The sequence below is a fragment of the Heloderma suspectum genome, chromosome 8 (assembly GCF_057233095.1).
Source record: "Heloderma suspectum isolate Gila_16-S chromosome 8, 16-S_ref, whole genome shotgun sequence".
NCBI classification, from domain to species: domain Eukaryota; kingdom Metazoa; phylum Chordata; class Lepidosauria; order Squamata; family Helodermatidae; genus Heloderma; species Heloderma suspectum.
Genome location: NC_139465.1, coordinates 20452159 through 20469971, shown reverse-complemented (window position 1 = coordinate 20469971; position 17813 = coordinate 20452159). Strand labels below are relative to the sequence as shown.

Sequence of the window (17813 nt, the reverse complement as noted above, 5' to 3'; positions counted from 1 at the left end):
TACAAAAGCAACCGCTCTGAGTAACAACCACCATTTAGACATGCCTGTTTTGAATAGCCAGCTGCCCATGTTAGAATGTGGCTACAGTTCTTTACATTTGAACTCTCAATATATGAAAGAATGGGGAGGAGACCATGCCAATTATTCCCCTTTTAGGCAAAAATTAAAACCTGCAAGCTTTTCAACACTGTATGAGCTTTTGAAGTAAGAGCTGGGATTCAAGAAGTGTGCAAAGGATCTGAAAATTAGAAAGGAAATTAAACTACGCGAACACAAAATTATTGTCTAGGTGGTTGACCCAGGATTGATATAAGAGAGGCTGTTAGGGCTAACACAAAGATTCATTAACTTCTTTTACTAAAAGGATACAACAGTGCCCCTTTAGTTAAGGGGAGTTGCAAAAAAAAAGGTTCTGCCATTATAAGCCTCAAAACTCTATTGCATATAAAAATGACACCTGTTGAGTTAATACACTGCAACTTGGCATTCATTATCTACTTGACATGGTCTACAAATATGCCAAATATCAAACCAATCTAATTAACATCGAAACAGGTACAAGAAGTTGAAAAGTGCTGAAAATGGACACATTTACCCTTTTTACTCCTATATCTGGGTAGGCATATTTAACTGTTAAATTTTGGTAAAAACTACGGAGGTACTTTATTCAGACTTCTCGAACAAATCAATCCTTCATAGGTTTGGTGAAGTTCTAACCAGCAGGTCAAAAGTTATTAAGGTTTTCCTGCCCCGTTAAAACAGCAAATACTGGCAAAGTTACCTTGTGCATCCTCAGTTTCATTCTGAAGCTAGAATGCTGCCAGTATGCCAGTGTTTTCAGAGGGTTTCCACGTTGCAGGGGGAATTTATTCATTTGCACACATCTACCAAGTTAATTGCTTTCGAACTGTGGTTCTGGAGAAGACTCTTGCGAGTCCCCTGGACTGCAAGGAGGTCAAATCAGTCCATCCTAAAGGAAATCAACCCTGAGTGCTCATTGGAAGGACAGATACTGAAACTGAAGCTCAAATATTTTGGCCACCTAATGCGAAGAGAAACCTCTCTGGAAAAGAACCTGATGCTGGGAAAGACTGAGGGCAAAAGGAGAAGGGGACGGCAGAGGATGAGATGGCTAGATAGCATCAGTGATGCAATGAATATGGACTTGAGCACGCTCCGGGAGAGTGCAGGACAGGAAGGCATGGCGTGCTATGGTCCATGGGGTCACGAAGAGTCGGACACGACTGAACGACTGAACAATAAACCAAGTTAATTACTTGTTTGTGTTTCATTTTTTGTGTTTTTATTTTTTCAGAACACTAATGATAAATTTCCTTTTAAAAAACTAGAGAAATTCAATGATTAAAAAACCTGCTGGTTTAAGACCTATGCCTTAAGCTATGTTGGCTCAAGCTCCACAAAATGGGGGGGGGGCCCTCCTCTGATGCAGTAGGAGTGAGAGTGGTACTGCTGCTAATGACTTGGGAGTGTGGTGCTTGTAGCCATGATTCCTGGTACACTAGCCATGATTCCTAGTGTAAGGATAGTGAACCAGGCTAGAAAAAGGCCCCCTCTCGCTGTTTAACCCATCCTGCCAGCTATTGTTAAAAGCAACAAATAGGCATGGATCGACTCACAGGAGGATTCCTCTAGTGATACAGTAAGACTCAGATGCTTCATAAAGCAATACAGAAGCAGGACAACATGGGTCATCTTTGCTGGTCCCAGGCACTCCATCCTCCTCATCTGGATTTGGGCCTGAAAGACTAAGGAAACCTTTTGGTGCATAGAGGGTAAGTTGTAAGCAAGCAGTCTGTGACACTGCACATTACTAATCACTGGGCATGTCTGATAAGGCAGCAGCCTTAGCTTTCAATTTCCTGGCTTTGTGAAGCTTGAGCCAACATTAGATAGCCTTAACTCTGGTCTGAAACACACAGGTTTTTTCATAACTGAATTTTATCATTAATTCTACTTAACTGGGCACTCAAAGAGGGTGTCCCACTAGGGGAAAAAAACTTGTAAAAAGAAGCTTTGCATTCCCTATTCTGACTCTCTCTGAATGAAACCCCCTCATAATTTGACTCAGAAACTCAGTCATAATTTAAAACATATTTTCAATCCAGTCAATATCACCAATTACTGAATTTTGATTAATTTGCTCTATTTCTTTATTTTTTTCATTATCTGATGTAAACTGCTTTGAGCAACCAGAAAAGGAGTAGACAAACATTTCAATAAAAAGTATCAATAAAGGTTCCAAAACACGAAACTGCATCAACATTATGCCAATGTCCTACACAGGTATACTGGGGGGTAAAACCCTTATGGCCAGCAGTGCCAGTTTGCAAACAGTGTCTTGGCCTCCTTGAGAAATTAAGACTAAGCATGCTTACCCAGAAGTAAAACCCAGTGAATTCAATGGGACCTACTGTCTAGGAAACATACTTAGGATTGTAGCCTTAACCGTTTTTTGGAAATCTTGATCTAACTGTAGCTGAAAATAAGTCTTTCTGAGGCATAGAGCACAAGCATTCAGCGTAAACTTCCTCATCTGTAAAATGGGAATAAGAAGAGGCAATTACTTCTCCATCTCGTGGAAGTTATTAATTAATGTCTTTGAAGATGTAAAGCACAGTTAAGTGCTTAGGAGTATTATTTACCACTTGAAAAGTTATCTGAATATGAGCAAATAGGAGAGTAATTTGAGGCTGCTTAACCTTGAATTAAGCTCTATATTAAACATTTAAATGCTTCCATTTCTTAATAGAAAACTAAAGTCACTGGCAGCAGTCAAGGGTGCGTTTACAATCCCTTAAATTCTATGTGCAAGTCAATGCTGTATTGCAGACACCAGATACTTCTTGCACATGTGAAAGAAGTGAATGTGTTGTTAACAACAAAACAAACACCTTTAAATATATATTATTTTCTATTTGGAATGCACTCTGCCATTTTGTATTGTATATAGCCCAAACTTGTTATTGGACCCAATACTACAAAATCAGCTCAAACACTACAACACCATGCAGGTGCCTTTGGGTAGAGTTGCAACTTTTAAGTATTACAAATAAAACAAATGTTAATAACACTGCCGTGCAAACCTGAAATGAATCACGTCTATCATAAAAGCAAACTTTGCACGGCTAAGCTAGCTACGATATAGGAACTTCAAGAGGAAACTCTCTATTGCCGACTGCGTCCCCCTTCCTCCTGCTTTGTGAATGACAGGAGCAGAGTGGCCTGCCCTGTAGGAAAAACAACAACAACAACCCTGCAGACTGTACACACAGTAAACCCATTAACCTCTACCTCAGTGGTTTTCAGGGAACTCTTTCCATACCGATTGGGAAATAAGACACCCAGGGCATTGCAAAAGGTTCTAGGGTACATGCTCTGTTAGTTGTGGGCACCAACCAGGCCCATTGGGGCCATGTGTCACCTCACACAAACTGAACACACCCCAGAATGCAGCCTAGGCTCTCCTGAATTATAGAAGATTAGTGGTAATTAATTCATCTTTCAAGGAACCTGGTCTGCCATTACTGGACTTCTCATAAAAAGGATTCGCTGGTCAGGAATTGACTGCTCTACATGAAGACCCTTTCTTTCTGTTGATGTGAAAAAAGCTACTGAGGGTGGGAAAGGTTCAAAGAAAAGATATGAACTCCTGACACTAAGGCCTAGTTCTCCCCGAAGTTGTAAATCTGTGCTTTGGCTGTACCACTTCAGACTGCAGAAGGAGACTCACATGACTGAACAATCCTCCAGAGAAAACAGACAGAAAATAAGCATGTCAAGAAGGCCATGCTAGAACCCTTCTAGGTTTCTATATGCAGGGAACAGTGCTTTTTGTATTATGGAGCATTCAGTCAGGCAGACATGCAGCACCGGCACAGCCCAGTCCTACAACCCAGACACAAATTTACACCTTATTGAAAACTAGGCGTTAAGACATCCCATATCAGGGAGGAAATGTCTAAGATTTTGCATAATGGCCATCAAAGTAACAGAGAATCGCAAACTTCAACCACAGTGTGAGACGTGACTAGGACAAGCTGAATGGAGATATATGGGGCCTGCGACAGATTGGTATATACAACATACCAAAAACACCCACATATAGATAAGCTGCTTCTTAGGTGGGGCAAATATCTGACCCTAGAAAAAGCAACTATGGCCAGGTTAAGAGGCTCTGACCCAGTGATGCACGTGGAAAGGTCTATGTTCACATAACAGCTTTTGAGTTTCATAGTCATTCTGATCCCCATGTCTCAGAAGCTAATTCTGAAACCTGCATTCAGAAACAGCTTCCAGTCTAGCACTATTTAAAACTATATGTATTTAAGCCCTACTGTGTGGAAGCACAATGAGACTCAAATGACTGGAGCCCTTGTCTACTCAGGTAAAAAAAAAAAAAATCTCCTATCACATTTGTATCAAGCAGGATGCCTCTTTTTGGCTGGTGGTAAACTGAGATATACAGCTCCATGCTAATCATCCTTTTGAATAACTTACAATGGTGCTTATCTCTATATTTCCAGACCTAGCATGTGTGTTCTCTCGTATCTCGCACACTCACAAGACAAAAAATCCAAATAAATGTTTTATTGAAAAGGCATTTATTGGAATAAGGTTGTGCAAATTTACAAACGCAGAGGCATATGCATTCTACTTGGCACTCCTGTAAGCCTAACTTTATATGGTATTGGGCTGGAAGACTACAATTTAATGCATATTTACTTGCAAGATTGAAAACTTCCACTTTCGCTTTTGAAAACACTGCAGTTTCCCAAACTTAGAACACTGGTTTATTCTAAGAGCCCTTTTAGATGCAACACTGAACCATAAGTTTAGCACTATGCGCACAAACCGGCACAACCTTTGGGCTGGAGCGCTCCCCCTTCCCCTCTCCAGTTCCGGTGCAGCCATGAGATGAGAAGCTTTTCCTTCCATTTTTAGACTAACCAGAGATCCTCATTCCATATGAATTTGGAGAGCTCTGATTAGTTGAAAGAAACCAGGATAAAAAAAATGGTTTATGATCCTGGCTTGCTCACTAACCATAGTTTAAACTAACCAAAGTTCCCCAAGTTCAGACATAATGGAGAACTCTGCTCAGTTTAAAAGTGCATGCCTTTGATTTACTTGCAACTAAGTCAGAGGAGAGGGGAGCATGTGCAAGACCAAGCAGGCTTATACACATAATGCTAAACTGTAGCTCAAACTGGGCCTGTGATTAGTTAACAAACCAGTATCTGAAACTATTATTTGATCCTGGTTTGTCTGTCCATTAGGATAAATCATAGTTGCCCCGGACACAACAGGAAACTGTGGAAGCTTTCAGTCTCCTCCCCTTTTTGCAAAGGAATAGAAGGGCAAGTGCATGAGCCCTAGACTTGACACAACTTTTCATAATGCTAAACCATCGTTTACGTTATGTTTGAACCAGCCAAAAGCTCTTATTTCAGTAAATGTATTTACAACTGAACAAAATTCCTAAGAGAACTAATTTATTCTGGATAATTCTCCCATTTTGTGACAAACCATTCTTCAAAAGTTTTAAAACCTCAGCACTGAAAAACGTACAGGTACATCTGTCCATGACAAAGAACAGTCTTCTGAGAAGTGCAGTCTGTATAGGCTACCATTAGTTTAGCAAATTTGGGGATTCACAGATCAGTACCCTGACCTTAAAAATATTTCATTTTTTTACGCAAACAAAGGAACTTGATGTTCCAAATAGTCAAGCAACTCAACCAAGTTTTTATCTGCAACAACATTAGTAACTTCTAAAGGACAGGTACTCTCAGGTAAATGTCATTACTATGTGTTCTATGATGAGGGGGTTTTTTAGTCTCTGGCCCTACCAGTGAAAAGTACCTACGAATGTTTTCCCTAACTATCCCCGCTACAAATTAATGCTAAATCTTTCCAGTTGGTAACCAATCTTTGTAAAACAACAACAACAAAGGACTGAAGCTACTGAACACAAACTCTCCAGGAGATTTGTCACAACTCATATTTAAGACTGGAATCTAGGACAGCCAAAAAGGAAAAGGTGACAGAGCTCTTGTACCTGTAATAGTTGTGTAGAAGAGGGAATGTCCACAGGTGTGGCTTGTCATGCAAGCTACACCCACTGAAATTCCCTCCTTTACAGAACTATTAAAGGTGCAGAAGGGCCACACATTTTATCAAGGAGGATGTACTCTGTAAGCACAAAAATGCTGCCCAATTTAATTGCAACGAACTGGCTGCTGACCTTCAGAATCTGCTACAATGAAGCCTTAAAGCAGTAAACGTCTGGTCTGCCCTGCTGAGTACTAGTACTTAAAAAGGGCAAAAGCCTAGGCAAACCCAAAATGTATAAAAGCACCAAAGATTAATTTTATACATTAATAATTCTACTAACCGTCACACCACAACAGTTAATTTAGTGGAACACTTATTTTGAACTATTAACCTAGTTTTTGTTCTGTTCCAGGTGTGGGGTGCCTATGGCCCTCCAGATGTTAAACTACAACTCCTATCATCTATGACCACTGGTCATGCTGGTTGGGGATGATGGGAGTTGGAGTCAGACATAAAGAGTGTCACAGATGCCTCACCTATGTTCTATTGTGGTTCTTGTTCAAAGGACTGGTTCACACATGTGTTAATGATACTTGGATACTGCAATTGCAGGTGAAATCCATTTATATATTTACCTGCAAGTTATTAAATGATGAACAGGTATGTGTGAAATGGCCCAAAGACTATTCCAGTGGTGGTGGGAGGGGAGGGTAGAATGAGGTTCAGTTCACTCTGACTTCTGGATCAAATTTAATTTGATTCCATGCCTCTATATACAGGTTCAACATTTGGGAGAAAACTAAGCATGCTTGCTACATATTATGGCACTTATTTACACAACAGATTGTAATGACCTGAAAACAGCCCAGATGGTGCAGCAGTAAACATATGGGGAACCTTTCATTAAGTGATTCTGAAGTGATTTGGTTTAAAAGAAATAAAAACACAAAAATCGCATATTAGTGATTTTGAGTTTGGACAGAACTTTAAAGTGAGAAGTCGGACCATTTATGCTGTAGTAAGAGAATGTCATAAATAATAAACTGTCCCAAGAATCGAGGGTAATATTTCCTTTTTCAGTTGCTGAAAATAATTGTAACAAATTTAAGGTGAAGATGTTGGTGAATCCTTTTGTCTATTATCTATAATTGTTATTTTATTTTAACAGATTTATCCATCACCTTTCAATCTAAATAATCCCCAAAGTGGCTTACAACTGATTATATAATTCAATACAATCTGTTAACTCATCTAGGTGGTGGAGCAGCTAAAAAGGCACATGGTGAAAGTGAAGTAAAAGCCTCTACCTAACTATTTGTTCCTACTGGTGCTTTTTGCTAGAACTCTTAGATCCACCAATTAGAGCCATTTGCAAACTAGTTGCTCATGAAGGTGAACACTGAGGCCTGGTTTGCACAGAATGCTAAGCCAGGTTTTTAGCACAGCTATCCCAACCCTAGCATCCTCCGGACTGCACTACAACTCCCATAATCCCGACAGCATGGTCTGGCATGCTGTCTAGGGATAATGGGAGTTGTAGTTCAATATATCTGGAGGGTGCCAGGTTGGGGAACACTGATTTAGCATTACATGCACAAGCAGGGAAGTGCCAGGCTCAGACACTCCACCCAACCCCTCTGCTCCTCCAGCATAGCTGGAAGGAGAAATAAATCAGAATCTAGTTTCAATTTAACAGATTCCTGGTTTGTCATTACGTGCAAACCAGGAATTGTGGTTTAAAAGAAACTGTAGTCAACTGCTAAACAAACTACCCTCAAACCCTGGATTGATTTTTTTCTGATTTGTTTAGCAATTTACTTTTAAAACAATCCCTGGTTTGTACTTTGATCAGGAATCTGCTAAGGTGAAACTTAAATCCTTAGTTTTCCTCTCAGTCACAAGGGAGGAGAAAAAAGGAGAGTGAGTTCATTCTAACTCATGCATGTAATGCTAAATTACAGTTTAGCATTATGTGTGAACTGGCCCCATGATTACAAAACAAGGTGGCTCTGAGAACTTGCGCAACCCAAGAATTTGTCTTTCAGTACCAGAACTGGAGCTCACCCAAAAATTCTTCCACATACAAATCTATTCCTATTTTCCCCCAAGCTTTCTTGATTCACAGCCTAATTGTGGTGGAAACATTTTTTTCTTGTTAATCCACTGGGAGTCTGAAACCATTCCTGATCCACTGCAAATAATCCAGAGCTCTACTACCTCGGGGAGATTTCCCATATTTTGAGGAAAATTTGTTTGGTTATGTGTTTGTTTTTCAACCTGCTGAATCCAAGTCTGTCTGTACCTAAGAAATAAACTTTAGCATTAACCTTAAAACCAAGATGGCAGCCAAGATGGCTGCTGCCAACTACTTAATAAGATAAACTTGCCCTTGGAGTCATGCTCTTTAATCAGTTTTGGTGGCAAGCTAGTAATAGGCCTAAGATTCATTCAAAAGGGTTTTAGAGGCAGAAAAAAATTACAAAATGGTGGCCAACTGAAATTGCTTTCTTGCCCCAAATCAAAGTCCGTACAAAATATGTTATTAAACCAAGTATTTTAAGGATGCAATCCTATGTATGTTTAGGCAGAAAAAAAGTCCTACAACTACCAGCATGCTGGCTGGGGCATGGTGGGAGTTGTAGGACAGTTTTCTGTCTAAACATGCATAGGATTGTGCCTTACTTCATAGAGCATTAAATGACAAATAGTCCAGTATTCTGTAATACTGTGAAAACTGAAATTTTAAAATTCAGAACAGTTACCAAGTCACCAGCCCTCAATTAAAACTGAAATATATGCATTATTTTGTGATCAGAATAATGAAAAGTTTACAACTACCTTAACAGAAGGCGATATCACCTTACAACTAAAAAGCTACACTTCAAGAGAAAACCTTTAAACTGCTGTATCTCAGCCATTTCTTAAGCAAATTTTAAAGATATGACCAAACATTCAAAAGACAGACACACACACACACACATGCACCAAAAGTAGGTCTCCCTGATTATGCCAATAAATCCCAATCTGCCTCCTGCCCACCCCTGCATTACTGGGCCTCTGGCAAGCCCAGGACAATAACCCCTCTCCAGGAATCGCAGATTTAATTATCACTCAGGGGAAAGGTTTCTCATGCAGTCCGGACTGAAAGTGGCTCCTAGCTTTTGGTGTTGGAGAAGCTAAGAGAGATGCTGGGTGGACCTGAAGTCAAAGCCTCATCTGAGCTCCCTGGGATTCTTGCTGATGCTGTCTAATTTAATTATCACCTATATCCTTTAAAAGTTTATAGGTCTGAGTACTGTGATGTTATCTTAATTCTCATGGTTTGCAACAGTGCAAGCAAGCATGCCATCCTGAACTCTCTTTTTTTGTCTCAACGTGACTTGCAAATTTGGGGCGGGGGCTATGAGTCACAGTTCTTGCTGTCTAAAACAGAGTAAGTCTCTTTACATAAATATAAGTATTTGGGATCTAACATCTGAATTAGTTATGTCAACTACAACTTTGACAACTGTATCTTAACATTGTTGATGTTAAAGTTTTAAACACAGCAAAACAAAATAACAGTAAATAACACCAATTATTTCAGATCTGTTATTAAACTGAAATCAGTCCATAACTACCACTCTTTAGTTTTAGTTCCTCTTGCCTGTACTTGTAGAAACTGAGGAATCAGCAGAGTATGTCTCAAAGTAAATCCAGGAACAAGAGTGTTTCCTCTTTGTAAGCTAAATTAAAACTTCCCCCCCAGAGAAAACCAGGCTTCTAATCTTCGCCACCATGCAAGAAAAGGACAAGCATTTTGACCTCATCCAAACACTGGCCTAAAGCAACTGATGGGATGAAGCATTAATGTGTTCTGTTCTTCTACCCCATCTCCAGTGGTTGGGCAGAAAACAACTGTGAGCTGGTTTTCATATAACACTAACCCATGGTTTATTGAACCTATGAGTTGTTAAATTCTGGGTTGTTGTGATGTGCAAACTCAGCCACACTAACAAACCATGATTTGTTAACCAGAAACAACCCAGAAAGAAAACCCATGGTTGAGTTGTGAATTCTGGGTTGTTTAAACCATGGGTTCTTGTTATGTATGAATCCAGAATCATGGGCTGTTCATGGGTTGTTTCACCAAACTACGGAGGTGGCAGGCAAGAGTGGTAAAAACAAACAAACAAACAAAAACACTAGCTGCTCTGCATGCAAGGACTACAGTGCCAGGGAGGGTATGGGTGAAGGAGGAGGGAAACAAATAACCCAGGGATTCAGAAAACAAACCACAGTTCTGCCACACAAACAAGCCATGAGTTAAATAAACCATACGATAGTGTTATGTGAGAACTACGTCTGTGATACGGCAGGAGATACTATAAAGGCAGGTGCAAGTGCTGCCTGTTCTAGTATTTCTGCTTCTAGAACACACCAGCTGGCCCAGTGTCTATAACCTTCTTGTCAAGTTATGGCAAGTTCCCAAAAATTCCAACTTGCAAAGGATCAAAAGACATTTCATACATAGGATATCCTATTATGCCATTTCAACCCCTGGGTGCGCACACGCACACACAGAGAGAAGTCACATACAAGTGTCCATTCAGACACTTAGCTTGGGGTGGGGGATGTTCAAATAGCATGATGGAGGAACAGTCTGAGCCCCTTTCCTCTATCAAGATGTTAGCCTCTAATGTAAACCACTCCTTTTATTGAAAGGCCAATCAAATGGAGGTCCAGTTGGTGTGATCTGAAGGAGGAGGGGGGCGACCATGTGAACCAGGTCTATGCACAACTGCTCACACAAATGGCTGTTTATACTGGTGGTCATGTGGTAGAGTGGAGAGCTTGCACCACTCCTACACCATGCTCCATCAGCGACACTTCCCCTGGAATGTATGAACCATGGTAATATCCCTCCAAAATAGTCTGTACTTTGTAGACCTGATTTTTCACCCTTTCCCCAAAAGTGATGGTCCTGTCATATCCTCATCACATATAGCACATTGCTTGCTAACAACAGTAATCCACAATTACCGCAGGACTTTCACTCTGCCCCAGCCTGAAGACAAACACTGGTTAATTTATCCTCATCTTCTAGCTGTTTTACCCCCTACAGCAGCCTTCCAGATGTTTGACTTCAACTCCCATCAGCCCCAGCCAGCATGGCCAATAGCCAGGAAACCTGGGTGCTGTAGTCCAAAACATCTGGAGGGCCCCACATTGGGGAAGAGAGACATGCCCCATGTTGGAGATGCAACAAAATGTTGACATGCATCCTCACATTCTCATAGGGCTATCCCTGTTCTGGATTCAAGTCTGTCAGCCATCTCAGGAGAGCCAGTGTGATGTAATGGTTAGAGTGTAGGACTGGGACTCGGGAGATCCAGGTTCTAGTCCCCACTTGGCCATGAAGCTCACTTGGTGTCTTTGGGCCAGTCACCAACTCTCAGCCTAACCTACCTCACAGGGTTGTTGTGAAGATAAAATGGAGAGGACGATGACTACGGAAGCTGCTTTGGGTTCCTTACAAGAGGAAAAAAGGTGGAATATAAATGTAATAATAAAAATAATAAATATCCTCCTCCAGAATATGTTTAACATTCTATGACTACTGAACATGCTCAGTCCCCACTGGGCTGTTCGGAAGGGCGTCGCTGTGTTAAGTTTTTGTTTTTCTCAATGTACTTCTGCAAACCTTGGGATTCTCCCAAGCATGCTGATACCACCTTCTTGTTTCTCAGTGGTCCTGTTTTGGATCCATTTTAGATAGCACTCACCAGCCGATTTCACTAGAGGGAGCAATATTGAATCTGGCCTTATATCTTGGATTCACAGCCTGAAGTCAACTATCAGATGGTTGTGGTCTGCCAGCAAATACATGTACACACTCACAGAGAAATCAAGCTATAACCCATAACCCTGTCCTTTCATTTTTCTAGCCACAGCAATCTGGGAAAAGGCACCATCAAGTCCTTGAGGCTTCCCCAAGATCACTGTCTGCCACTTACCCCAAACAGACATTCTATCCTCTTATCTCTGCACACAAGTCACACTCTTTAACACCGTGTTAATTAAAGTGGAAACACTAACGCATGAATTACTCATTCCATACATTCACTAACGTAAATTAAAATCTACACTTCCCCCATAAACATGCAATGAAAAGAGGGCATTCACCATTCAACAGCTATAAGTAAAAAAGCATAGGTAAAGCAAGATGAGGGGATAATCTCACTACAAGACAATACAAATGCCACATGGTGGTTAATGGAGTACAATAGGTTTGTGGTTGAGAGTACAACAGAGTGGCCAGAGGGAGCTGAAGGAGACCTAATCTGGGTTAAGGGCTCTCAGCTAAGGCTACAATCCCATGTACACTTACAAGGGAGTGGAATTTACCTCTGTGCCAACATGCACAGGTCTGCACTGTAGATCTCACAGACTTGAGACTGATTACAGCAGCATTGGGACTACAGGTGCGTCAGGGTGATTCAAGGGGTTGAAGGGGCAACTAATCTATGTTAAATACTTTTGAACATGTGCCATTAAAATACAGTGTGCCTTTTCCCTAGTGCAAATCCTAACTTCACACTTTTCACTACCTTGAGATCCACAGCCCATTCCTACACAGTGTGGTATAGCAGCTACAGTTTGGGACTAGAGCTATGTAAAAAAGGTAAAGGTAAAGGTGTCCCCAACCAGTCGTGTCCGACTCTAGGGTGCGGTGCTCATCCCCATTTCTAAGCCGAAGAGCCAGCGCTGTCCGAAGACGCTTCCGTGGTCATGTGGCCAGCATGACTGAACACCAAGGTGCATGGAACGCTGTTACCTATGTAAACCCAGGTTCAAATCTCCATTCAGCCATGAAGCTCACTAGATGACCATGGGCCAAGCAATTCTCCCTCACAGAGCTGTTGAAATGGAGGGAAAGGAGAACTGCATACACTGCATTGAGCTCCTTGGAGGAAACATGGTTATATGAATGTAAAATAAATACACTGTATATCGACACCTAAGTTTCACTGTTTTCTGCAGGGTTTACTCCCAAGTAAGTGTGCCTACGATGGCAGCCTTGTGGGGGAGGGGGTATATAATATGCTTTTGAAAACATATGTTGTTATTGTTGTTTTCTTTTTCTTGGAATACAGCTTATGTTGTAACCCACATAGACAACTTTTGTTATAGGATGGCACTGAAATAAATAATGTAAATAATAATAAATATATCTGAGCATGTGTAATCAAAAATCAGCCTCACCAGATTCAATGAACTGACTCCCATGGCTAAGTGTATATAGGATTGCAGCTAAAGGAAACTTTACCCAGGAACAAGCCCCCTGTTCCTGGGTAAAGCTCTTTGGGGCCTCATTCCAAACAGCTCTTTGGGGCCTCATTCCAAATAGCCTTGCACAGAACTGCACTGTGAGGCTGCAAATCCTATATCCGCACTTACCTGGGAGTCAGCACCACTGAACTCCATGGAACTCCCTTCTGAACTGTGCTGTACAATTGTGCTGTTAAAGCAACCTTCCCCAAACTGGCACCCAGCACACAGTTACACTACGGAATTTGCTACCACAAGATGTAATGATGGCCACCGACTAGGATGGTGCTCAGAGGGGATTAGACAAATTCATGGAAGATAAGGCTATCAGTGGCTACTAATCACAGTGACATATCAGAGAGGTAGCACATCTCTGTAAACCAGTTCCTGGGAAACACGAGCGGCGGCGTGCTATTGCACCCATGTCCTATTCGTGGGCTTCCCATCGTTGGCCACTGTGTGAACAGAAAGCTGGCCTAGATGAACCCTCGCCCTGAACCAGCCCGGCTCTTCTTATGAAAAGAAGTAGCCTCGTCTGGACTACTACAATGAATTATATCCGGGGCTGCCTTTCCTTCCCCGAGAAACCCTTTCCCCGATAAAGGGCCCGGAAACTTCAGCTGGTCCAAAAGAGGGAAGCAAGACTGTCCACGGGGGGGGGGGGGGGCTGATTGATAGGAACATTGTGCTTTGCGATCTGCATGGGCTGCCGGTCCTTCCCCGAGACCGATTCTAAGCGCTAGTATGAACAACCCCCAACCAGGGATTGGGATGGGGGGGGGGGGGAGAGGGAGAGAGAGAGAGAGAGAGAGAGAGAGGGAGAGAGAGGATGCTGGGCGTTATAGTCCAGGTCTGGAGGGCGCATCAAATCGGAGGCGGCTTGCGTTGGAGCAAGGGCGGCTCTCCCTCCCTCGCAGCGACCGAAAACGAAAACAAAAACAGGCCGCCGCATGGCGCTGCGACACACCCCCTGACAGGGGCACCCGTCCCCCCCCCTCCCTCCCTCCCAGGCCGCAAGCCCCCATGCCCCGCTCTTCCTCCCCGCCCCCCACATCCCTTCGCCCCCGAACCTCTCGCGCCCAGGCCTGAGGCGCTCGGGGGCGCCCCCTCCCTCGGCCGCGCGGCTCCCCGCCAGGGAGGCGGCTTTTGTTCGCCTTCCCGCGCCGTCCCCGCCTTTACCTTGCCGTGCTCGTCCCGCAGGCGGCCCAGCTGGGTGGCGCTGAGCGCCGGCTCCATGAGCCCGGCGGGGGGCGGGGGACGAAGGGCGGGGGGCGCGAGGCGGAGAGGAAGCGGGGCGGCGGAGGGAAGCGCCCGGTCGCGTAGGCCGCGCCTAGGCCCGGGTGGCGGGCGCCCGTTCCGGACGGGGCTCGTCCTCGCTCGGCACGGATCTCTCCCCGCGGGTCTCCTCAGCAAGGCGAATGAGTCCTATAGAAATGTTTGTGCAGGGCGAAGCGCCGGCTCCGGAGCCGCATCCGCGGCGCGGGGGCCGCCGCCGCCGCAGCCGCCTGGGCCCAGTAGGGAGCCGCTGCCGCCGGGGGAAGCATTTCACACTCGCATGCTGGGCCGCGCCGCCTCAGCCGGGCCCCGGGAACAGCTGCTGGGCCGCGGGGAAGCCAGTCGCAGCCTTGCGCCGCCGCCGCCGCCGCCCTCCTCGCGCCGTCGGACCCAACGGACCGCAGCGCCCGCGGTGGAGGCCCGCCGCCTCGCGCCTGCCTGGTCGGTGCGGCGGCGCTCTGGGCAGCCGCCGGGAGGAGGCGAGGGAGAGGGCGGAGGAGGCGGGCGCGCTCGCCTGGCGGGCGCGCCCCCTCGCACGCGGCGCCGGCGGCGGGCGCCTCGCGAGCAAGCGGAAGCGCTCCTCCGCTGGACTGGGGCCCCAGGTGAGACGCCGCGCGGGTGGGTCTCGCGCCGGCCGCGCCCGCCCAAGTGGGGTCCTGTGGGTCGCGTTCTTACTCCCGCCCGCCCCACGCGCGCCCCGCCCTGCTCCCCTGCCCACGGCGCTTTGACGCGAACCAGCACGCCCCTTCCTTCGTCCTGAGCATCCGGCGTCAGGCCTACGTCGAGTAGACCCATTGGGACGTAAGTCAGCGGAGGCCAACTTCAATCTCCTTCGCTTCAGTGCGTCTGCTTTGACGCAGGGCTAACGTGGGACGCTGCCCAAAGGGTGGGTGTCCCCGGTGTTGGCCACAAATTTAGCCCTACTTGGAGTAGACCCATTGAAATCCGTGGGACCTGAACGAATGAGAGCCAGCGGGGTGGAGTGGCAAGAGTGTTGGGCTAGGAGCCCGGAGATCCGGGTTCTAGTCCCCTCTCGGCCATGGAAGCTCACTGGGCGACTTTGGGCCAGTCACAGACTCTCAGCCCAACCCACCTCACAGGGCTGTTGTTGTGAGGATACAATGGAGAGGAGGAGGATAATGTAAGCCACCTGGGGTTCCTTGCAAGAGGAGAAAAGGTGAGGTATAAATGCAATCCATCCATCAATCAATCAGTCACCATTGACAAGTCGCATGGATTTCAATGGACCTACTCCCAAGTAGGAATAAATCTAGAGCCAACTAAAGGTGCACGTCTATGCATGTTTTGCCCGAAGAAAAAGCCCTATAACTCCCAGCATGCTGGGAACTGTAAAAAAAAAAAAAAATTCTGCCTAAACATGCATAGGATTGCACCCTAAGGCTGTGTTGCTTGACAAAGATGTTTCAGCCTGGCCTGTTGGATTCGTTCCATCATGAAACTGTGTCAGCCAGAGCCTCTAATGGGTGTTTCAGGATTAGTAAAACCTGGTAAGTTTATCCGTGAGCATCTTATCTTTAATAAGGAAGATGTATTACAATCTATTCTCCAAGAAGATGCATTACGGTCTATTCTCTATCTTGCCATGTATTTGTAAATGGTACAGCCTCCAACTTTCAGAGACTTGGTTGGAGGAACAGGAAATGTGCTCTGAACACTAGAGGGTATAAATCTTGGTGTAGCATGTGCAACATTTTGCAATAAGAAAACTGAAATTGTGTGCTCCAAACATTATGTAGATTTGCATGATGTAGATTTGCATAAAATTGCCTGGGGAACAGCGATGTGAGGTAACACTGAGTTTAATGGGGCTTACTCTCAAGTAAGAGTTCAGAGAATTGTAGCTTTAGCCTTTTATGCGGTATTGCCCTCGGCAGTTCCTCACAGCTAAGCTTCCTACCCACTGAGGTCTCACCACTTGGGATGTGGCAGCCTACAGTTTTATAGTTGCTATTTTGAAAGATTAGGTCTCTTATTAAACTCTAAAATAGAGAGTTCTCAATTGTGGTTTCAAATCTGGGACTTCCCTGGAATAATTCTTAATGAAATATGAACCAAAATATTAAATCGTGTGTCAAATGCACTGGTGCAAGTTCATTGTAACCATAATTATTGTAAACGAGTCACCAGAAAGAAATTTTTGCCAGAACATTGAACTATTAGCCAAGTGCTACTTTGGTTATCATTCAAACTGAGCGAGGCCCAAGGTTTGCTCTTTGCTTTTCATCTGCTCCCTAGAGAGTAAGAAATCATTTCCCTAATGGGGTAGGCTAGCCTTGTAAATCTTCATAGAAGGGCTGTGGAAAGAAAGGCATCCAGTTAAAAGAGTTTGGAGGGGGGAAATTACATAGCAATGGAAAGCCATAAATGTTGAATCCATATTCTGTGTAGCTATATAGTTTGTTTGACTTCTCTGTTCCATGAATGTTTGGAAGTTCAAGGTAGCCTTCACAGAGCCAGCGGGTCTTAATTTCAGCTCAGGCGTAGGGTGCTTCCAGCTAGAGGGCGTGTAATGCTACAAATCAGAAGGCATGGTTCAGCATTCCTTCTTTTTATTTTACCTTACTGGATTTTGTGCGGCAAGGGAAAAAAACAGAAGAAGCGGTGGGAAAACATGGCAGGGTTACAAATGGAAGAGAACAACATCTGGACCCTGTAAAATTCTGTGAAAGAGGCCGCAATAGTGCTATAAAAGCCTTGTCTGGAGCACCCTTAGTCCCAGAATGTGCCTATTGCTCTGGCCTATATATCAGTGGTAGGGAGGAGGAGATGCCATTGCCTGTTTGCTCACAGTCTCTCTGCCTGTCAAGCAAGAAAGTGGTAGCAATGACAAGAAAGAGAGGAGGAGTAACACCAGCTGGCAACAATGGCAGTGAGAAGGTAGATTCACTGAGGGAGCAGTAGCATTGAGGGTGTCTTGCCCAACGGCCCTCAAGAACCTGGAGCCGACTGGTGTGCATGCGTGATACGATTACAGTTATCACTAAGAACTATATGAGAAGCGTTTATATATGAACAGAGGCCTCAATGTTAGTCCAGTTGGACCTCATCTTTATTAAGACTCACCTCATTGAAGGTAAGTACATTTAGGAATGTGGGCCTTAGCTAGCCAGCGTGGTGTAGTGGCGAGAGTG

General features: G+C 44.4%; 1 protein-coding gene across 5 annotated transcripts in view; it reads right to left on the bottom strand.

The window, feature by feature from the left end:
* Positions 1 to 15097, bottom strand: part of URI1 (URI1 prefoldin like chaperone) — a 54766-nt gene extending 39669 nt beyond the window's left edge. For 4 of the 5 annotated variants that reach the window (XM_084813071.1, XM_084813076.1, XM_084813070.1 and 1 more), the window contains exon 1: positions 14566 to 15097. Coding sequence is in view for 1 of the 5 variants with exons in the window: in XM_084813070.1 (XP_084669196.1) it covers positions 14566 to 14622 (57 nt within the window). In the remaining 4 variants the exon portion in view is untranslated. Of the gene's footprint in view, positions 1 to 14456 lie in introns of all 5 variants that reach the window. The other variant, XM_084813073.1, reaches the window with a different exon arrangement.
* Positions 15098 to 17813: the final 2716 nt, after the last annotated feature.